At 39.0% G+C, this 23440-nt stretch overlaps 2 protein-coding genes across 7 annotated transcripts in view; one reads left to right on the forward strand and one right to left on the reverse strand.

Annotated features, from left to right (window-relative positions):
- Positions 1-959, forward strand: part of LOC127535517 (myosin-K heavy chain-like) — a 98056-nt gene extending 97097 nt beyond the window's left edge. For all 6 annotated transcript variants that reach the window (XR_007944352.1, XR_007944351.1, XR_007944349.1 and 3 more), the window contains one exon: positions 207-959. Coding sequence is in view for 1 of the 6 variants with exons in the window: in XM_051953764.1 (XP_051809724.1) it covers positions 207-258 (52 nt within the window). In the remaining 5 variants the exon portion in view is untranslated. The remainder of the gene's footprint in view (positions 1-206) is intronic.
- A 19298-nt stretch (positions 960-20257) lies between these two features.
- LOC110949249 (protein THEM6-like) lies at positions 20258-23440 on the reverse strand. Its single transcript, XM_022191169.2, has 3 exons — positions 23335-23440; positions 22298-22802; positions 20258-21536 (listed from the first exon to the last, which is right to left on the reverse strand). Exons 2-3 carry the CDS (start codon positions 22796-22798, stop codon positions 21429-21431), a joined length of 609 nt encoding a protein of 202 aa, XP_022046861.1. The 5' UTR covers positions 22799-22802; positions 23335-23440; the 3' UTR covers positions 20258-21428.

A 23440-nucleotide genomic window follows, 5' to 3' on the forward strand; every position in this document is an offset into this window, starting at 1 on the left:
TTGGAACAGAGTGAACAAGCAAGCATTAGTTCCAATACTTTCTATGCCCAAACGATAGCAGTGACCCATTTTATTTTTTATCATTAAAAGATAGTAAATACACAAAGCCTCTACATAGCCACAGCTACTTTTATAAATTGATGAAAGTGAATAAATTGTATTTCTGTGATCTGTGTTTGATTTCTCTCTTTTCTCCTGTCATCCAGATGTTCAGAGGGAGCTGATGCCACATCTGGTCCAGCTGATGGAAGGTCTTGAAGTTCTCTGACTGAAGATGGTCCTCTCACTGGATTTAAGTTTCAGATGCTCAGGAACAAACTCCACCAATGAGCCAACAGGAAAGCTTTAGTTTTATGAAATGTTGCTATGAAGCATGAAGACTAAACTCTCCACAAGGACCCAAAATAAGTTGGACTTCTACATGAGAGCTTTAGTTATTCTTCATCTACTTCCTGAAAAGTTTGGTCAATAAAAAAGACAAAAACTAATATTTTCAGCTGAGCTAAAGACAGACTTTGTGATTTTTCTGCTCACATGTCTAGGCTTGCGCTAGCCGATCGCCACAGCGCCATTGGCGCATCGTTTTGCTGGATGGCGCAGTCATTCTGAACTGTGTGAGCCACAGTGGCGCTCTATTTTTCTTGTAAAAAGCATCAAAAAAAGGGTTCGACTTACTTTTTATTCCAATCTCTCGGCAGGCGTCGGAAATGGTCGGAGTCACCCGAATCTTGATCACGCGCCCGGTGTTGTAGAATTTTCACACTCCCCGGAAAAATCTGACTCCCCCTTCGCGTGAACGCGCGCGACTTCCGTTTCACTCTGTGGCCACTTGACGGGTTTTCTGTTGTACGTTTACTGTTTTTGTTGTTGTTTTCTACAGGTTTTCGAGTTAAATGTGATTAAGTACCGAACTGCAGACGTGTTTTCCTGTTAAATATGATTAGGTGACATGTTTCTCCTCCTCTTCTCATCCGTATGTGCGCACCCTAAATGGCATCAGGGGAGATTCTACACTACTCTCAGCTTCACTCCAATGAGGACAGCAGGACAGGACAGGGTGTAGTCGCCAAATATTGTTTATATTCCATCAGTGTTCTACACGTGTCAATAAAATAATTGTTCACTGAGAAAACTGAGAAAATCGGACTCCCCTAAGAATGCAAGATATGGCATCAAAATATGTCTGGTATTTATGTATAAAGTCTTTAATATAAGTATAGTTCTTAAGTATAAAGTCATTTGTTATAGTTGTTATTTTTATTGGGCCAGTAAACAATATAATAGAATTGAAATTCTTTATTTATCCCACACCTGGGAAATTATTTGCTACAACAGCTAAAACACCAAATCACAACAATTTTTTTTAAAAAAACTAGTAAATTACAGTCTGTAAGAACAGAATAATAAAATAAGGGGCTAAATGATCACAGTATGGCATATTAAGAACAGAGAGACTATTTCAAAACTAGGACTTTAACAGAAATATGCAGGTTGAGTTAACTGCACATTGTATGATATGAAATAAAATCTGGAGTCAGATTTTGTAGGGTCACTTAACAAAATCTGACTCCCCTAGAGGAGGTTTTTCTTGAGTTTATGCTACAGTTGTGAGATATGGTACATAGTGAGGGTTGAAGAATTGGACATAGGAGGAAAAGAAGGTAAATTGGACATGAAATTAATATTTTTATGGGTCAAAAAGTTTTGATCATGAACATGTTTCAGGTACAGGTTTTTAAATGGCCAAATGCATATATACATGGAAATGTGTCTTCACCCCTGACTGCCTGTTTGTAACAAAAATAACAACATACATACATATATATATATATATATATATATATATATATATATATATATAAGTAGAAATAAAATAGTTAAAATAGAACTGTTTAATTGAGCTTTTTTTTAAACTCAAAATGCACCAGAATGCAGGAAAATGACTCCATTTTTTCCGCTATCACTGACACAGAAATTTGTCGCTTTTTGTGGCTCATTGTTATTCTTATGAGAGAGCCACAGCGGCTCTTCATTTCAAATTTCTAGTGCAAGCATAGCATGTTGTGTTGTTGTAACAGTCAATGCGAAACCGTCTGGAGTCTTGGTGGACAGTAGGTCCACCACAGCTGGAGAGTTTGGTGGACCTACCGGGTTTTTGGTGGACCTACAATGCGTGGACGGAAAAAAGCGCGATTTATGACAAAAAAAATTAACAAAATAAATCAAAGGAGACAATATCTTTTGAAATCATTTAATCATTTATTTATTTAGGCTTCAAGAGAATATATGTTGATCTTTTTATTGTTTTCCTCCTCCTCTTGCTCCATGTCAGACACATATCCATCATCATCATCATCAAAGTCATCATCATCAACATCCTCATGAACAAATTCTGCTGGTGCCGCATGTGCCGCCACATGTGTCGGGCCTGGGTTAGATCGATAGTCTCATAGCAACTCTCGCGGTGTCTGCGAGAATTCGCGCAAGCACGAGATTTCATATCCAAGATGGCGCGAACGGAATGAAAACATCGCTTGCTGCGCAGTTTAGCAGGTAAATACGCTTCAATTTGTCTTTAATTTACCATTATTTTCTGTTGGAAACCATCGCGTTGATAGATCGCTTCAATTCGTTGTTAAATTATTTTTATTTGTTGATAAATACGTCGCCAGAAGGTGGTGGACAGGCGGTCCGGCTGGGTGCCAGAAAATGGCGGACCGACGGACTTTCTGGTCTCGTCGGTCCGGCAGGTTTCACATTGACTGTTGTAAACTTACTCTTTCAAATAAATAGCTGTCGAACCCCCTGGAAACCAGCCTTTGTCCTGTTTTTGTGTCACTCCTCACCTACTTCAGACAGCCGGGACAGAACAACGTTTTCTGGACCAAAGGCTATACTATGATGTTTTTAGAGCTACATGCTATACTATAGGCTTTTTAAATTGACATATTACTATGACTTTTTTTAATTTTAGTTTTTTTGTTTTGTTTTTTAGCAACATATAAGAATTTGAATAGTTTTAAAAATGACTATACTTTTACTTGTGCAATGAACTATTATTCTATGGCATTTTTTAGATGACATATTATACTCTGATGTTTTCTTGAATGACACACTATTTTGACAACATACTGCACTATGACATTTTTTGAACCACATATCATACATGACAATTTTAGGCAACATCCTATCATTTTGCTCTTTTTGAACCACATAATAATCTGTGTTTTTTTTTTTTTTTTGCATACATGCTATACTATGAACTGCAGGCCATACGATGTCATTCTTGAAAAGCATACTATAATTTGACATTTTCTGAACTACATCCTATACTATGGCGTTATACACAGAGTGCTTTGGTTACATGTTGATTTATAATCTAAATTTTCTTCTGTTTTGTTTTTTGACAGGATTACCACAGACCTGACTGTGAACTCCGTTGACACCCAACTGAGGGAGACGCTGCCTAAGATCTCCAGTAGAGCGCCTGTATAACCAGAGTGGCGACAACTGGGGATTTGACGCCATTTTGTTTCCATTCACGCAATATGGGACTCGCAGCACGAGGTGCACATTCACGAAAACTAGCCATTTGTGGATTGCTTACTGATTTCAAGACATGTTTTGGACAAAATATTTTACTGGCTTGTTTTGTCTGGATGTCCAAGGTTGGATTATGACCATTTTTTGTGGAATATTTTCATCTGTGACTAGTTTTGAGCCTTCAAAGGTGAGTTGTGCTGTTTACGTTATTTGCTGTTTGTTGGACAAATGTGTTTATATTATCCGCTGTGGTAATCACATCTGAAAGTGGTTTATACCGGTGGATTCATGAGAATCTAAGCTTTCCATGGGTGTATAATGTTTCTATCATCGAGTTTGCAGCTTCGGTCATTTTAGTAAAATACGTTTGCACATACGGGCCGCTGAAGTTTAACGTTAAACTTCAGCGGCCCGTATTTCATGCATGAAAATGCATGAAAATGGTCAAAGTCAAAATAACCACAACTGCCTGAAATCACATAAAAACTTTTCTATCTGTCATTCACCCATACATCATAACATGAAAGTACATACATGGGACTAACCTGGCACAAAAACCATGATGAAGTCGGTTTCCATCCCACTCTCCGGACTTTATTTTCCCCCGTTTCCTTCTTTCACTATTACTGGGAAATCTAAACATGTGGAATCCCTTCTCCGATCGATTTGTGCACCCAAAGGCACAACAGCCCGTCATTTTTCAGGTATTTAAGAAGCGAAAAAGGACCTAAAATTACTCTCTGCGCTGTAAACAACGTTAACAGGAAAACCCGGCGTACTTGAATTGGAAACAAAATGGCGCCATAGATCACGTGACCAAAATTTTTTGGATCCGTCATGTCGCCACTCTGGTTATACAGGCACTGTAATCTCCAGGCTGCTTGGTCGTGGTCTTTCTGGTCCTGCTCCAGAACATCTTAATCAACTACGTCTTCTTTTGAAGAGGCTCTCAGATGCTGCAATCTCTGACCTTAAGGAGGAACTGTTACTTTCACTCTGTAACGAGACGGCGATTATTTTAAAGACCCAGTTCCTGGTGGCGTTGAGTGAAAATTTAACATCCATCAAAACAGAACTACAGACAGTTAAAGTTTAAAGTTAGTTTGCGACATTCATCACAGTTCACTCAGAATGTAGGACTAGAGTCACTTTCTGACAAGAAAAGAATTGCATTTTATTATTTGAATTGGTGATGTAAAGCTTTTTGAACAGCTAAAAAAATGGATTGGTTCAAATTTAGGGCACAGGGCAGATCAAACAATGCAGAGACATCGCCTAAGGACAGCCACAAAAGAGAAGACTTCTTTCTCACCGTTTTACTCAGATAAAAGTAGTTGTATATGTATATGAACTGGGTAATCAGTTTATAACAGATTTACCCTTTTAACTCAACATCCTAATGATCAATAATCACAGTCATGCTTTTTTTCTACATCATGTTTAATAACAGAGTTGTAAAAAGTGTGAAATCATCACCTGCTGTCATGGTTTGATCTGAGCATTTGCTCCCCACATACGGATTGTGTAATGATGTCATTTGGATGTTGTTATGTTTCAGGGTTGTTTTAATGGTACTGAAGGTTGTTGTTTTGAAAATTAACATATTGTTCTTATCAACTGTCTCCCTCTGTAGCTCTGAGACAGACTGCTGACCTGTCCAGGGCGAACCCTTGCCCTGAGTCAGCTGAGATAGGCTCCAGCCTCCCACGATCCAACAGAGGATTGAGTAGTTTACAGATTATGCATAGATGGATGGAATTCTTAATTATTTCAAGAAATATGCACAAGTTTTTGCTGACTATTAAATAGGTTTAAATAGTAAAACATGGAATGCATTGCTATTATATTTGGATTGAATTTAGTAATGTAACAGATTTGTGGAATATCTTTTTCATTTTAATCTAATTCATTTAATGTATACATTTTTTTTGACAAACAAACCTTTTTGTGCATGAAATGAAATGACAAATTTCTTCCAATTTCTCCCTTTCTTCCTCTCTCAACTTTCAAACCAGTGAAAGTGAGACAGCAGCCCACCAGGAGCCTCCAGCCAAGTGGTCCTGCACCCCCTCTGGCTCTCAGCGTGGAGGCGAGGAACCATCCCGGCCGGAGGTCAGTCGTCCTAAACACTCTGCTGAAATGTGTTTTCACAGACGGCTGCCTCCCGTGAGGATAGCTTACCGTAACTGTAATAAATACAACAAATGACCAAATGAAATCACCAGTCAGTCAGCATTTTTAGACAACAGTGTTTGACCTCAAGTTATCTGTCACAGGAACACGCTGCCCAGCCAGAAAGGAGCACCAGCCCCCAGCCGTCCACCTCTGGCTCACTGCATTACCCTCCAGAGCCTCACATAAGTCTCATCCCCCCACAGTACACCTCAGAATCAGATTTAGATTGAGACTATTATTCCGATTCTGGTGTAGAGGGAGATGTGGATACTGACTCAGACTCTGATTTCCAGGACGAGAGGAGCTCCAGCCCCCCGAGGTCCAACTTTGCTCAGCAAGCGAGGACGTCCCGGCAAATCTCCACCTCGGGGGAGGTCAGTAGCACACTGAAATGTCTACTTTGAGAGAAGTGAATTTTGTCAAGTTAGTCTATAGCCATTTTTAAAAATACAGGAAAGGACTATTTGAAGAGTGCCATCAGGCTTTTTCAGAGCACAGTGTGTTACAGTCACGACCTGATGGTGCCAGTGACGTTTGCAAGTCATCATAAACGTGTGTGAAATGTAAAATGTATTCAGGAGCACATGTGTAAATAAGAAGTGCTACAAAATTCAGACCAAGCTGCCTCAGTTACGATGTTGTGTTCACTGATCCAAACCAGTGTTCCCCCCAAAACTGCCCCAAGAATTCAGCTCAAACCCTTTCCATCTTGTACACACTCTGCCTCCGTTTGCCAGTTTGGATGAAGGAACCCAAAGAGTGTCTTTTAAAATAACCAACCTGAAGCGGGAGTAGATTACAAAGCCCTCCAGCACTCAGTCTGTATTGATGCCGGTTTTCTGACCACACTCCTCACAAATACAGCGTCTGTTGTTTCCCACAATGGAGGTCCTCCTCTTAATGATTTCAGATTCATGATATGTGTTTGAAAGCAGCATCTATGGAGTAATGTTTTGTTAGAATCGGTGAAATGACAGCAGGATTATTTTGATACTTAAAGAGCTGGTGAGTCTTTCTGTGTCTTTAACACAGCAGCCACAGACCGAGAAATATGTCACCTAAATATAATCTCCAAGATTCTCTGGTTTTGGCGCGAGCTATCGCGCGATTTCGGAACGAGATTTGCTGTCTAGCGTCCTGAGATTTGGATACAGACCACAACAAATAGCGATTGCCAAGTAATGTGGAAGTTTTCGTTCACTTCTCATCTCTAGTATGTTGAGGGACACTCGTTGAGACTATCCAAGCCGGTCAGTGTGGGAAAAAAGCATGTTGGGGCGGACTTTGACGCGGGGGGGCACGTTGCCCCATACTTTTCGCTAGCTGAGCTGCTAGCTGAGCTGCGAAACTGCCTGCCTGGCTAAATACTGGAGCTATGTCGAAAATTCATTTCTCCATCACTCACATGTATGAAAAGACATATGAAGACAGACCCCAGGTGGAAAAAAATCCGAAGTTCCCCTTTAAGGGGAACTCCAGACTTACATGGTATTTTAAAAACTATTTTCAAACATTCTTTTCTCCTATAGTTTCTTTTTTTTAGATTTGGTCTCAGGATAAGAACATTTACACAACAACTGTGTGTTTTAGTATTTTGTTACATGGATTATTTGAAATTTGATGAATGGGACGTAAAATGTCCTCCAGTTCTGGAATGATCCATGCATATTATCCATCTAAGTCCGGCCCGAGGGCCAATCCGGCCCACTGTCGAATTTCTTTGTGGCCCGCCAGCATTTGTGATCAGGGTATAAATACACAGGTTAAAAAATATTTTAGGTTTTACCACAAGGTGGCAGCATGACCCCTTCTGACCATAGTAGTGTTCGGAAAGTTCAATTCTTTCAATGCACTAAAATGTGTTACTCCATGTGCTCCTTCTCTTCACTGGGAAAATAATGGATACTTCTTCAAAAATAGTTGGCCACATGACCAATTTCTTCCATGGTTTTCAAGGAACACATTGCTGATGAGTAAAATATATTACAAAGTTTGCTAATATTCATTGTTTTTTAAAATTTTGCCATTGCTTCCATTAAGTTTTTTTTAGTATGATACAAAGAAAATGCATCATGGACTTGGTTAATACTTCATATTATGTTAAAATATGTTATTATTAGTGTTAAAATAACATAATAGTATGTTTAAATATGTTGCATATTAGTAAAACACATTATAAAGTTTGCTAATAATAACTGTTACTCGTCTTCTATTTTCGAAATGAATTTTTTTTTAATGATATTAGAGAACAGGGTCTGATGGTAATAAACATTTTATTTTATTATTACATTAATTTGTTTTATTATAATTGTAAAGCACCAGAGCTGGACCCGAATATCCGGAATATCCGAATATTCATTTGCTACGGCGGTATCCTGATATTAATTTTGCCCCCCCCCCCGGACGTTACCGGGCGGAAAGAATATGCGGCGTTTCTGTCTTCCCTCCGCCTTCGGCCCACATCTGCACATATCGGCTCATCTCGTCCTGTGATCACATAAACACATATATGTCTATAACATATACACATATGTCTATGTGATCACCCTATTTCCCCCCAGACGAAACTATTCGGAGCTTGTCTCTTCACTGTTGCCAACTCCTCAGTAAGGAAAGTCGCTGTTGGCTGTCCTAAAAGTCGCTAAATGACGTCATTTCCTAATTTGCATATTTCTCAGTTTGCATGTAATTGTAATCAACGTTGTAGGAAAGAATAACATTGTGGAAGAGACCAAAAAGTGATTATAAAACACCCAAAATATTTTTACTAGAGGATAAATGCTGTGGTTTATTTTAGCATGTCAGTGAAGAAAATTTTCGTTTATATGGCTCCGTAAGTCTGGATGGGATCTGCAGTGACTTTGCGCATGCGTGATTCATCTGCCGTCTGGCCACGGAGCGATGTGTCCTCTAATCAGACACTGGGACTGCTGTGGGGTTACTGGACTGACAGCCTGTGCTTTGAGACGGGGAGGAGCTCACAGCAGCACCTGCTGCTCATTGAAAACAGTAACTGCAGAATGATCCCAGTTTTCCTGTCAGAGTCTCCAAAACGGCAGAAAAAGTCGCTAGATATGTGGCTAGTCGCTTTTGACAAAAAAAGTTGCTAGGAGCTTTGAAAAGTCACTAGATTTAGCGAGAAAGTCGCTAAGTTGGCAACACTGCATCTCTTCCCTGCGCCTTCGGCCCACTTCGGCTCATCCCGTCGTGTTCTTCGGCTCATCTCGGCTCCTCCATTCGTGTTTGTTACCACCACCCGAATGGCCGGGTGGCTGCCGACTCTGACGTCACGCTTCACTTTGTTGCATAAACACATGCTGAAGACCTGCTGTTTGGGAATTCTTCAGTTTAACTGAAGACAAAACGAAGGCAAAATTTGGACCCGGGAGACCAGACGAACGAATATTTGGATATTCGTCTTTAATAGGGCCCGAATATTAGGAGGCCAGAAACCACTATTCGGGCCAGCCCTATAAAGCACTTTGTGATTTTGTATCTGTGAAAAGAGATATCCAATGTAAAGGATTACAAATAGTTAGGATTGATAGTTTGGAGACTTGTAAGTTGCGGAGTGCAGGAAAAATAACTTTATCACTCATTGCAATGAGATATGTTTGTCACTTTTAACCCTCTTAACACTACTGTGCTTAAAAGGCATGCTTTCTCTGAAAAAAATCTCCAAAATACAAATGGTTTTTTAGAGCCACAAACTGTAAAAATGGAAACAATGGTTCAGCTTTCCGACTGTTTGTAATAAATACCATCAGTTTTGTGTGGTTACATTGAGAAAAATATTGAAAAGAAGCTTAAAATTGTCAGATTTCATTGTAGTCACTGTATTTAATATGTCAAATTCAAAAATTCACCAAAAATAATGATGAACGTTTAAAACAAACAAACAAAAGAGTCTCTGCTCTGCATGGCAACTGAGAAGCCATGACTGACTCAGGCCAGTTGTGAGCAACAACCATGTCACCAAAATGCAGACACTTTTTGGGTGAACCTTTCAATTCAGTTTCAATAAATTTTATTTACAAGTTGAAATGTGTCATCTCAAGACACTTCAATGAGAAAAGTAAAGAAAATTACAAAGAGAAATCCAACAAATCCAAAATTTCCTTTGGATTCCCGTCTGAGCAAGCACTTGGCGACAGTGGGGAGGTAAAACTCCCTTTTTCAGGAAGAACCCTCCGGCAGAACCAGGCTCAGACAGGGCGGCCATCTGCCTCGACCGGTTGGAGTGAGGGTAAAGGAGGGAGAGAGCAGGATATTATACAGAAAACAGATCAAAACACTAGAGAAAAATAAACAAATAATTAAAAAAAAAAAAAAAGAGAACAATAAACCCAGCGAAGGTTACTGAGGTCAGGACCAGTGAGACTGAAATGTGACTGCAGGACATTGGTGCTGCTCAGTCCATCACATCAGACACACACACACAGCAGCAGAACGTCTTCTTCATGCAAGACAAGATGCGTTGGAAGCAGTTTTTCTTCTTTTTCTCCTTGCTTTGCTCCTTCTTGCTGTCTTCAGTGTACTGATGGTTCTGCTCGACCTTCCTGAATTGATCGTCCTTGCTGACGTTGCTGGTGTCATTGCTCTCACCGTCCTCAATGTCTTTAGCAGCTTTATAATCATCACTCTCCTCAATGTCCTCATACTCGCTGCTCTTCTTGTCCTCCCGGTCTTTGTCCTCATCAGGTAAGCCTGTCAGGTCAATTCTGTTTTCAGGCTCTGCAGGCTTAACCATGATGAACAGGCTGGTGGAGGGTTTAGGTTCATTGCTAAAAAAAGGAAACACACACTGTTGGGTTTACATCCGACAAGCAGAGAATGTAAACATGCAAATCAGCAAAAGTCCATATCAGAGTTTTGTCACTTGCTGGGCTGTTAATATCCCACAACCTGTGTACAAAGTAAATAGAAGCACACTTACCAACTGCTGGTGGGGGAGCTGCTGCTGAGGTAGCTTTTGGTGATAAAAGGGTGGTTGAGGATACCACTGGGGGTGATTCTGTCCTTCTCATCCCACTGAAGCATCGCCTTCAACAGCTCGATGTACTCCCTCCTCTCATCGGCCTCTGCTGGGTTATCCGTCTCAGAATACACCTGGTGCAGAAAACATTTGGGAAGTACAACAGTGGTCAAGTCACCTTCAACCTGAAATATGAATACAATAAATGAACATCACTCTTCAGCAACTCGCTGCTGCTTCCTAAACTACCTACCGTTTTCATTTCATCCAGAGAGCGGAACGTGTGACATCTGGGGGTGCTGTACATGACAAAGAGCCCAAAATACTCTCTCGGAGTCTGAAGAAGAAAACAATGATGCTTACTAAAGCCTTCATCTTATTGAGCGAGTAAAGGTCAGTGGTAAAATCACAGTAGGAGTATTGTACCTTCAGCCGCCACAAGCCACTACACTTTTTCTTCAAAAAGAATCGTGATCTCCGACCAGCCTCGATGAGATGTTGCGGCGGCAGACCCAGCAGACTGATCATTTGTCGGAGCTGCAGACAGAACACAACACCACGTTAGACCTGAAGCTAATCGTGTGACGGCTTCTAATGCGTTTCAGTAATTTACTCACTATCCAGTATTCTGACTCTGTTCCGAAGAGAGCAATACGAGCCACCATCCAGGCCATCATGCAGCCTAACGACCAAACGTCGATGGCCTCTGAATACGGCAGGCCCAGGATGATTTCTGGAGCTCTGAAAGTGGAAAAAACATCAAATGAAGATGTGACACAGTAGACAGTAAGGAGACAGTGCTGATTTAAAGATTTCTCAGTGGTGAAAACTTAACAGTATTATCATACCTAAATGCAGGTATTTGGAGTAGCTCTCCTGCTTTGGCTTCGGACGTGTACTTGGCCACACCAAAGTCAATGAGTTTGACCTTGAAGGGCTGCTTCACATGATCCACCATCACGATGTTGTCCATTTTCACGTCACCGTGGATTATGCCAGCACTTTTTGTCGTATTCAAAGCCACGGCCAGCTGTAAGAAAAAACAACAACATTTATCAGGAGTTGAAGAAATCTGTCACATGGCAATAAAAGTAGAGGTTGTAAAGGTTCCTGAACCACCGATGCTGGTTCTAGCACCACTGTAGGAGATAAATATAGGGAGACAATAGAAGGTCACACCTGTTGAATAACGGTACGGACGTGTTCCAGTGGCATTGGCTCTTTTAAGCCACGTACATAGTCCCACAGGGAGATGTCCAGTTTTTCCAACACCAGGAGCCGCGTACTTTTTACAAAGACTTCTCCCTTGTACTTGATGATGTTGGACTTGTCCGAGTTGTGGCACATGAGCTTTTCCAAGATTTCCGCCTGTGGAGACATAATATGTTTGCTGAGCCACATAGTCCAGTCAGTTCTTCTCAACAACTATGAAGTACATTATTTTTTTTTTATTTTTTTTTTTATTTTATTTTATTTTTTTAATAAATTTTATTATTACAACAGTGAACATTAAAGACATACAAACAGGTCACTTTTACAATATAGAAGATAGTGTTAAACAAAGTAGAGAGCAAACAATAATAATGAGTAATAACGATTATATATGCAACAAAGACGAAACAGGGAGAAAAGAAAGGTAAAAAATAAATGGAAATGAAAGCAGAAATAGCTGTTCTCTGTGTGTATGAAGGAGGGAGTGTGTGTATGTGTGTGTGTGTGTGTGTGTGTGAGAGTGTGTTCGCGCATATTCCATATATGATGTATAATATATATGCTGATAATGATAGTGATATAAATAAGGAGATTAATGAATAATAACAGTTATTTACCTCATTACAATAATAATAGAAAACATAACAATTGTCAAAACAAGTGATTGAAACCGGACAATCCCCACACACAGAAAATGTCTTTTTGTGTCACTCTTCAGCTGAAATCAGTGTCCTACCTCACGGTCTAGATTGTTCCTTTCGGGCATCTTTATAGCCACATGCTCTTCAGTCTTGTCTTCCACACATTCCAGCACTGTTCCATAGCCTCCACGTCCCAGGTTTTTCACCAACGTGTAGCCTTTTGGGACTTTGGAACGCTGCGTTGTGGTACTCCCCTCAGAGGAAGGCGATGAGGATGAACTTTGAATGTTCATTTTTATGTCGTCACAGAAGACTGAAAGTGAAACAGACACAAAAGAGAACCATAATCTATGGATGTCTTGTTAAACCGTTGGTAATCTACCACACTGTTGTGATCTCAGTTTTTTTTTTATCAAATTTGCTAAATATTGAACCAATTATCACAAAGCAACAGCACTGAGTGTTACAACCTGTTCTGAATTGTGTTATAAGGCATATTGGACAGTATTGCAGCAAAATTACACGGATGCTTCCTCAGAAACTCCAAAGTGTTTACTTCATTAAACAGAAGAGTGGAGTTACTTACCTCACAAAAGTTTGCTTATCTAGATTTTGTTGAAATATGGATGTCTCTGAGGTTGGTTTTACTAAACTACTCAATAAACTAATAAATAACTCAGTAAAATAAAGTGAAATGGTGTCTCCGCTCAGAGTTTTTGTGTTTGACATGAATTCTAGAATGCCTTTAAAAACAATTAGAAAGTCCTCGGCATTGTTTATTTTTGAAAATGTCATGTTAAATGATCAAACTGCCGTTGTTTTTCTCATCTATCTGCATTTAATCACCTATAATGACATGCTCTGACTAATGTTGTTATAAATTGCTGACGAATATTTTTGAATGTTTTCAGATTTTTTATTTACAAATCAAGATATTTGAGATATTTTTTAAAAGTCTGTTTATCCACTTCCAGCACATTTTTTACATATTACAGTCATCTGAGGTAACGTTTAAATGACAATATCTCAAGAACTAATACAGATAAAACATGAATTTTTCACCGTCTTTTCTCGTTTCAACTACAGGACAAGTCGATGAAATAATCTCTGAAAACAGGTGACTTGAAATTTAAAAAATCATTGAAGTCATGAAAGTCTCATCTTTGAGCACACATTCCCCACAAAAAACGAGAATGTGCAATACAAAACAAAACATACAGAATCATTTTTTTAACATTAAACACTCGGTCACAAAAATGAAAAAGAAAATGTCACGAACTTAAGTAACTGATTGAGCAGGTAAGACAAGTTGTACCACAAAAACTAAAGTATTGCTGGATAGTATAATATAATTTCCTTTTGGATTCCATGTTATAAGTTAGGAAACAGCGTGAACTATTACTATTATTACAGAGTTGTAGAAAAACAGATTTTAAAACTGCCTTCTGAATGTTTCCTCTGGTGTTTGCTTCATCAAACAGAACAGTGAAGTCACTTACCTCAAAAATGTTCACTTCTTTGGACTTTGTCGAAAGGTTGTTGCTGAATTTAATCTCGATGTCTTGCTAGCTTCGATATCGTCCTGTTGTCCTGCTGAAATCCGTAAGACACTGACTGTCCAGAACTGACTCTACACTGTGATGATTTAAATGTGGTTTGAATTCTAGAATGTCTATGATGATGCAATCAACAGTTAGAAGCTAGTTTTTTAGAGTTGAAACCTGCATATCTTGACAAGGGTACATCAGATCATGTTCAGACTTGGTAGGGGTATTGCTGGGGTCCTGAGGAAGTGCAGTGTGGAGTTTGCAGCAGATTGGATGAATGGTGGTGGTTTTTTCAATGCAATGAAAACAAGGTTGTCACATTCTGACAGCAGTCTCAGCACTACTTTGTTTAAACGTAAACAAATGCAATGGAGCAAATATGTAGTGTTGTTATTGCTAGAACTGTCATACTGAGTGAAAAAAGCACACTGTGGTTGGGTCTGGGTTTATGCGAAACGCTTAAACACTGGTGTAGTCTTTGGATACGAGGAATATGGCTTTCAAAAAAAAGTTTTCTTGCTTCAACTTATGGTTAATTGAGCATTTGGATAAAATATGTTGTGGTAAATTGTGCCATCAATTATGTTGAAGTAAAATAGAAAATTTTATACCTCATATAATGTAAGATCTGTCTCCATTTGTTCATCTCAGGCCTGGTGGGCAGATCCTGTTCTGGTTCCTTATCTAATGTACCTAATGTAATTATTTACCAATAATCATTTAACAAAAATGCATCATCCAGAGCTAACTTCATGCTACATCTTCAGCCTCATATAGTAGCTTACTGTATGATTATACAACACATGTGGAATAATTTCAGGTCTCAATAATTGTACAGACATAAAACCATAAACATGAAAAATTTATTTTGAGCAGCAAACAATTGTTTTGTGCACACTGAAAGAAAAACCTGGTTGGATTTGCATAAAAAAATACTGACAGCGCAAAACTATATTGTGTTTTGGTTTGAACACATTTTCAACCAATATCCCCTTAATTAATATCTGCTGTTTGAGCATCATTATTTCACATTGAAATCTTTAAGTCAAATCATGTTCTTTTTCATACTTCACCCATGTTATACATGCATGAAGCATTTCTTTTAAATATGTCTATTTATGTCATCTTGTTGGTGTTTAATTTGTTTCTATCTATAATCAATGATCAAATTTCATATTCTATACATGATAGTTCTATTGATGCAACCTAAATGAAATTACTTTTGCTGAAGCTAAATTTGTGTTGACCTACAAAGCATTCAAAACAATTAAACAAATAAATAACAAACTGATTTAATATTTCTTTTTAGATCAAACAATTGTAAACATGGAAACTACAGAACCTGTTTTAACAGAGAAATATTTCATCTCATCAATGCATTTAATCTACAGAAATGAACTCCCTCCACATTCAACTTAAAGTGCACATGTGCATAACTGAGGCTTAAAAACATTCCTTTGGGTGCCTCAGATAACATGGTTAAAACCTTTAAAATGTCGATTTTGCGTCTCTTTGAAGACACGATGAACTGCAACCAAGTGTTCAGCCAGTTTGCTCCACAACTGTTAGGATTAGGATTACATTCAAATACAAGTAACTAAAGGAGCGACTTACATCCACAAGAAAGAAACAAGGTCGCATATGTGACCAAAGACAGTCTGACCATCAACACTGACCTTGTCTTCTTTTTTCTTTTTTAAACACAGTTAAGTGAAACACTTGAACAATAATTGCATAAACCTATCAACAGCAACTTTTCTTTTAAACAAACAGTGCAAGACAACATGGGGCCCAAAGACCAAACACTGAACACCACAAACCAGTATTCAAGTACCGTATTTTCCGCACCATAAGGCGCAGTCTGGATTACGGGGTTTATTTCTGTACTTAAGCCAAATATAAGACGCACCGTATTATTGGCGCATGCTAAAACAAGGAAACGGAACGAAATAGGGGGTTTGGCTGAACTTCATTCTACTACATATTTAAAAATACACTCACATTATTTTTTGATCAAGCTTTTGTCACACATCCATAAAAGTCCTCATCTTCTGTATCTGAATTGAACAGCTGGGCAATTTTGACATCAAACATGTCGGGTTCACTCTCGTCATTGTCGGAGTCAGTCTCGTTGCCGGGTGGCTGTTCAGTGATGATGCCGGCTTTCGCGAAAGCTCGGACAATAGTCAGTACTGTACGTAGCTTTATGTAATGTTCTCTAATAGGTTTATCGCTGCCAGCGTGTGTAGTGTACGTATTATGTCCCTATGTTGGCGGGAAATGGTCCGACAGTCAGATTCTGGAACTCAGTGCACACATAAGATGCACTGGGTTAAAAGGCGCACCATCGATTTTTGAGAAAATTTAAGTGCGCCTTATAGTGCGGAAAATACGGTAGTCTATTTTTGAGGACCTGAGCTTTGTTGGAACGGGTTCCCTCATCAAGCTCCATGATCACCTTTTGGACCACTTCAGAGAAGTACCTCTGTTGAGGAGGATAGTCCATGTTTATGGCATGCAGGAGTCCAAAGAGGAGGGCAACAGAACATTGTCCAGTTCTTGGATGACTATTTGGCCTTCCAGGATGATTCCCATGTCATCTGCTTTAGACTGGGCTTCATGTTGTTTTTCAGTGAAGATTCTCACAGTAGGGTCTTGTGCATAGTCCTCAAAGACGGCTTCACTGTTTCCCTACAATGAGATAAAAGTCAGTACACTATGACGAGTATACTTCTGGACACCACATACGAAAAAGTTTAGTGAGACATAGTGCGATACATAGTAACAGATGGAACAAGTGTGACAAACAGGTCGTGTAAATAAATCTCTAAGGAACATTCACAAGTTTATGGAATCCAAAGAGAGGTAGAAAAAAAATCTGCATAACTAATTGGCTCTCAAATATGTTATTGCTTACACCACAGAGTGATGTTTCCAACCTTTATTGTTCAATAAACGACAGATTAAAAAATGGATTTTTGGGGCTTAATATTTATTTTTGTACAGCGGCATTTGTTATTTTTTGTAATACATGAGCATTTCTACTTGCATTTTTACTTAAGTAGATTGCGTTTCATTGTGCTTCACCTCCATCACAACTTGTGCTTTTAAAGATAAGGTTAAGTAAATTTAGAATAAGGTTTACTGTAATTTTTCTGCCTGAGGGATACAGCTTCAGTGGCTTAAAATGGTCTTCAATATTATTGTTTATTGCAACATTTTTCTGCCTCAGTATATCAAACTTCAAATTTTGTTATCTTGACAGAGGCCTAGTCCAAATTAAAAATTGATTTTACTATTAATAATTGAAATGTTGCTTTATTCACTGTCACAAAAACATTTTGCATGATATAAATTCAAAGACTGTTTTCTCAAAATGCATTTTCACAAAAGGCTCAACATCTACTCTCTAAGTGGAACTAAACATGAAAACTCCACCTGCATCCACAAAATCTGGGCTCTTCAAACCCACTCATAAAAATCCAAATTGCAGTTCATGTGTAACCGTGAGCAGCAGCACACACTGTTTTAGACCACAGAACGGCTCGTAACAACTAAAATATACACTAAAATGGCAAAAATGGACAGGGAACAGTACACAGTACTATTTAAACATGTGTTACGGCCACCAGTACTGGTGTTCCGTTTTGTTTCGAGGTGGTGTCCTGTTGGGCTTTTCTCTGGGAGAAATTGATGTGTGGGATCAGCTGTGGTCCTTGCAGGGTCTTTTGAACCCCAGCTGACAGCCATTTCAGCTGATGACACAGAGCTGATGATGACCTGCACTGCAATCTGGTTCTCCCCGCCCTCGACCTTCCGGATTGGGCCACCCTCCAGCTCCTCCTCCTCGGACCAATCAGAGGCAGCCAGGCACCACACCTGCAACCTATAAAGCTGCCACCATGCCATTAGTCTCGGTGGCTGGTACTTTGACCAGTCCACCCTGGTGCCTCTTTGCATATTGTGTTTCTGTGTGGTCTTTTGGTCTGGAAGCACTTGTGGTGGGTGCTACTGACAACTTTGACCTTCTGTTGGCGGCTTTAGTTTTGGGTTGGAGCCCTACATCTCAGTGGAGACTGAGGCTCCAATTCTTAGTCTGCCAACTGTGTATAGAAGCCACTTAGTATTTTGAGCTTTGTGAACTGTGTTCAGTATGTATACTTATTCAGAGGCACCAGTTTTGTTTAGTTTGTTTTGTACACCTTTTGTATTAGTTTTTGTTCCTGGTGGTGGGTGTTGCTCCTGTAGTTCGGTTTGGCTAGGGAGTTTAGTTGTTTTCTTTGTGTTAGCTCAGTTACAAACTCTGTTAGGCTTCGTTATGTTTTATTCCGTTCTTTGTTTTAGCAACACTCACCAGTCTTGTGTTTTATTGTCACTTTTATGTTCCTTTTGCTACTAAGCAATAAATCCCTTAACCTAAACCAATAACATCTGGATATTTTGTTGCATCCAGCCAACCCCTAGAGGTTGGATCGTAACAACGTCATATGCAGAGTTTCAGTAAAAAAGTTGCTTTAGTGTTAAAAGCAGAAACCTACAGATAAAAAAAAATCCAGACTTTACTTTAATATTTTTAAATTGCTTTTGTTCTGTTTTTTTATTTGACTTCTAATTCTAAAACCTGATTTATTGAGTTTTTACCTCCCAAAAACGAGGTGAAATTAGATTTTTCTCATTTTTTTGTCACGACGAGTTTATTCAAAGACTAAATAATATCCAAAATCTCCATCAGGCATTTCAATTTCTATATGTCAGCAAGTTACAGCAAAAGCTTCAAATTGATCTTTACCTGCAGTGTTTTCACTGAAAGTAGGTCAGAATCAGTTTGAGTCCTCAGTATGCAGCTTCAGATAACCCAGGTTGACTTGTGACTGTACTGCCTTTTTTAATCATTAATGGCAGACTCTCTGGCCGCTTTGAGGTGGATTATATTCCCTCCCTGAACAATCCCTCAACCCCACCCACCCACACACACACACTCTCTCTCTCTCTCTCCAGTAAGTGTGCAAGAGACATGATATTTATTTTTACATACATAATACTGTAATTTAAAAAAAAAAAAAAAACACGTTCTGAAGGTGTCCATGTCTGGTCTCCTAGGAACCTGGGGTCGATTACGCCCCCACTGAGGCAGGGACCGAGCACAAGTGTTAAATTAATGTATTAATGCACTTGCCTTTAAACTTTATTGGAGTACTCCACAAGTTATAGGCATAAAATAGCATCAGATGAAAAAAGGTCCCTCAAAATTTGATTAGAAAATCTTTTGTTACTTTCCGCCAATGCTTACATTATTTTAATAGCTAAGCTGCAGACAGAATATAAAATGTTTAACTGGTGAACCTGTATTGAACAAACTAAAAACGTTACAAATGACACTATAATGTAAGGATGACAGGCAGATCAGAAATAGTTATTTGACTCCATTGTGTTTTTTTGTTGACATTTGTAGAACTGGTGCTTTTTCTTTGAAGGATCTAAAATTGCTGTTGCCACTTGCAACTGAGCAATCTGAGGTAACAGCCAGAAATAAAAAAAAAAAATATAAATATATTTTAGCACTAATTCTGAAATAATTATAATTCTTCATTATAAGCGAAAGTCCTGCAAATAAAATCTAACTTTTTTTTTAAAGTCCAGACATTTTCTTAAGAGAATGTTTGTACCTAAAAGTTCTGATCCAGCAAAACAGCCATGTGAGTGATATAATATTACTGGATTGTTATTCTAATCCCAAGTGCATTAATAAGTATTAACTATTGGTATCTGACCTAGCATGATATTCATGACTGTTTACATTGTAGATTCTCACTGAAGGCATCAAAACTATGAATGAAAACATATGGAATTACGTAGTAAACAAAAAAGTGTGGGGAAAAGAAAAACATTAAATGAGGTGTGTCCAAACTTTTGACTGGTAGTTTATAAAGACATACAATATGACAGAAATCCAGTTTGACCAGCTCCAAATTGTAAAGAGTCTTCAGCTAAGAATTTACAAACTTACACCAGTTCAACTGTTTACTATCACCTAGAGGCTGTTTATCAAGAGCAGACATCCGTTTCATTTTCCTAAAACATACTGACAGTAATGTAACAGCAGTGTAAGTACATTCAAACCACAGTACAACCACACGCCGAGGAAAAAAACCCAAACACCCAAGTACAGTTCCCAGTGCATTTTTAATTTAAAATGCATTTAAATAATTAACAAACAGAATAAATAAAGTCTGGTATATGAATCCATTTGAATAAAACGCAAATAATAAGTGGAAAATAGACAGACTATTTATATCTTCAGACGTCAGTGAATTGAACAGGATTGTGTGGTCAGTGCATTGACAACATAAATACAACAGATTAGACATACATCTCTAGAAATTCCATTTCCATTTCCTCCATACAGAAAAAATACATTACTTTGGTCACAAACGGAAGCGCTGAACAAAAAGGCTGCAGATTTTAAACAGCTGGCTTGTTAAAAACAAAACATCAGTCAAACATTCAGATTCTATTGTGCGTTGCAGGTTTCGAAAAATTGCCAGCAACCTCGTGGTAGCATTTTCTTATCACAGCCGTCAATCAAAATTCAAGCACTTTCTCTTAAAATCACATGCAGTTACAATCAAGAGGAGCCCACAACTTAAATGCATGTACTTTAAATTTAAAGGCCTGATCAGTGGATCTTCTAAATGTAATATTCCCTTGCAGATTGGTATTAGGAATACGGTTTGTCAACTTGTGCAAAAATACCAATTGAAAGATTAAAACAACTATCGGTACATGGAGTTGATTTCTATTCAAGTATACGTTTTTTTTTCTGTGAAAAGCTAGAACTCTCTGTCACCGTTAACTACAAGAAACAGGCACAAAAATATTCTGGTTGTTTCAAAACATGCATTGATGTCAGTGGAAGATTAATTTTTGCTCTACATGCTTTATCTGAAGGTCGAAGATACTGCTAAATGAGAATGAAGATGCCAGTCTACTCACAGTCAACTACTCAATACGCAGCAAGGATAAAGCTATGTTCCTGTTTCACTTTCTTTTTAAAAGAAAAACTTTCATAATGATCCCAATGCATACGCTGCATTTTAAATCATAGAACACCTTATAGTTCAAGTTTTCATATTCAGCTGTTCTAAGTTTAACATCATACTGAAATACACAACAGGTAGGATGAACCCAAAACAGAGGTAAGTGGAATCTTCAAAGTCAACTAAAACTCTCTACAATGTTTCACTGTTGTTGCTGTGTGTGAATGTTTACTGTATATGTACGTGCAGTGCTATGATATGTGTCTACACTCATGAAACGTGGCGTCATGGTGTGGTTTCACTTGTTCTTCTCTTCCAGTCCACTCTCTGCTCTCAGGGCCTGGCTGCTGGCTGAAATGAAGCTGACCCAGTGTTTGAGGTCCTCGGGAAACTCCGGGCACTCGATCTGCACACAAATACAGCGTTTGCAAAGAATAAAGCCACAGTCTCATGGTAAAACAATTAGTTCAGTGAGCATTCGATGGCATCAGTTTTGAATACCTGCCAGAGGTTTAAGTTTTTGTTGTCTCAGGTTCAAGCTTCTAAAATGCATTTGTTGTGTTGTGTGATCATGTATGTAATATTTGGAGGTTCTGATTCTGGTCGGACAAAGCAGCATTTAAAGACATCATGTTGGGCTTCGTTAATCTGCTGTTTTACAGACATAATGATTGATGGACTGATCAAAAACAAAATATGTTTGGCTACTAATATTGAATAATCAGCAACTATATTCTTTTAAGTCATTGAGGACGATGCAAGAATTAAAAGTAAGTGGCACAAAAGTCAAAGTCCAAGAACTCAAGGAGAGTTTAAAAAGAAGAAAATTTGTTACTTTGGTTGGTCAAAGACTTTAAAAGGCAAAGTGGTGCATTTTGGCTCTACTATCAATGAAGCCGTGAAGAAGACGACACGTGTTAGTTTTCACTTTTCAAACCTACCTTGAACCTGGAAATTTTATGCTATTTAGTATAAAATGACATTTTAGTATTGCATGAAAATAGGCAGTTTAATACCATCACATTGAAATGGACATTTCTGGGCATTTTTTAATAATTTGACAAACTAAACAGAACGCCTACTCAAGAAAATCATGAGCAGATTGATCGATACAGAAAACACCCAGTAATTGCAGCCCTACAACAGTCACACCAACACTTTACCTACCTTCCTTTTGCAGATAAATTCGATAATCCTCTCCGGGCTGCAGTGCACCACATTCTGCCTACAGAGCATGACTGCAGACACAAAGCCATCTTTCTTTGACACGAAGCGCTGCTCCAGGTAAAAGGCCTTCTCATCCCAGCTTACTATTTTGGTCCGAATCTCAAAAGCCTCACGGAAGGCCAAGGAGCGCCGGTACCGGATGGTGGAGGCCCCTACCACCAATCGGGCCCCCAGTTTGCGCGAGGCCATGAACAACCCATTTCTCATGTAATGGTGGAAGCGAGCAAAGTCACATTCCCTCAGATACCGAGAGTTATTCATGTGGCCCAAGTAGTCCAAATCGTGTGGAAGGACCATGCCATCGATGCTTTGCTCAGCTAGAATGTCCCATATTCTGGGCTGGAACCACGCTTGGAAAAACAACTGGGCCCCCCGTAGGAAGTACCATACATCCAGGCTGCAGAAGAGCAGGAGGAGGGCACCTAGCACCAGCAGCAACATCTCTCTGGAAAAACAGTAAAAACATTACTGTCAAGAATCAACAGTGATGCAGTTAAAGACAAAAAAATATGCATGATAGAACTTAAAATGCTGTTATGTGAAGGTAGTAATTTGCACATTTGAAAAGGCTGCCTGCTAAAGCTAATATCAGTGTCTTCTAAACTCATGAGCACTCTCAATATCAAACTAAATGCATCTTTGACCTCATCAATGACAATGCAGATGTGTAGGAAAACGAGAGGTCACTCATCTCTCACATGCTGACACAATGTTCTGATTAAAAACACAGAAGCAGCACACTCCCACAATCAGCCACTTCAACCTTGAGCGGACTGGGAAGCTGCTCTACTCAAATGAACCTGCTGTGACAGCCAAATCTGTTAGCTTAGCGGCTAGCTGCCAGCAGCTTGTGTCCTCGGGAGAATAACGAACACACTCTTGCGCGTAAAGTCACCACTCCTAGGTTTTTCGATGTCGACATTAAAGTAACAACCACGAAGACGGCTGAGGTCTATATTTATGTCTGTGAAACTCACTGTGAGTCCCGAAGAGAGTGCTACCATGAGATGCGATGCAACTTCCAGAAACCGGTGGAATGAATGAACAGGACTTCCGGGTGTGTGACGACAAGTAAATTAATTG

This window comes from Acanthochromis polyacanthus, chromosome 9 (assembly GCF_021347895.1).
Source record: "Acanthochromis polyacanthus isolate Apoly-LR-REF ecotype Palm Island chromosome 9, KAUST_Apoly_ChrSc, whole genome shotgun sequence".
Taxonomy (NCBI): Eukaryota; Metazoa; Chordata; class Actinopteri; family Pomacentridae; genus Acanthochromis; species Acanthochromis polyacanthus.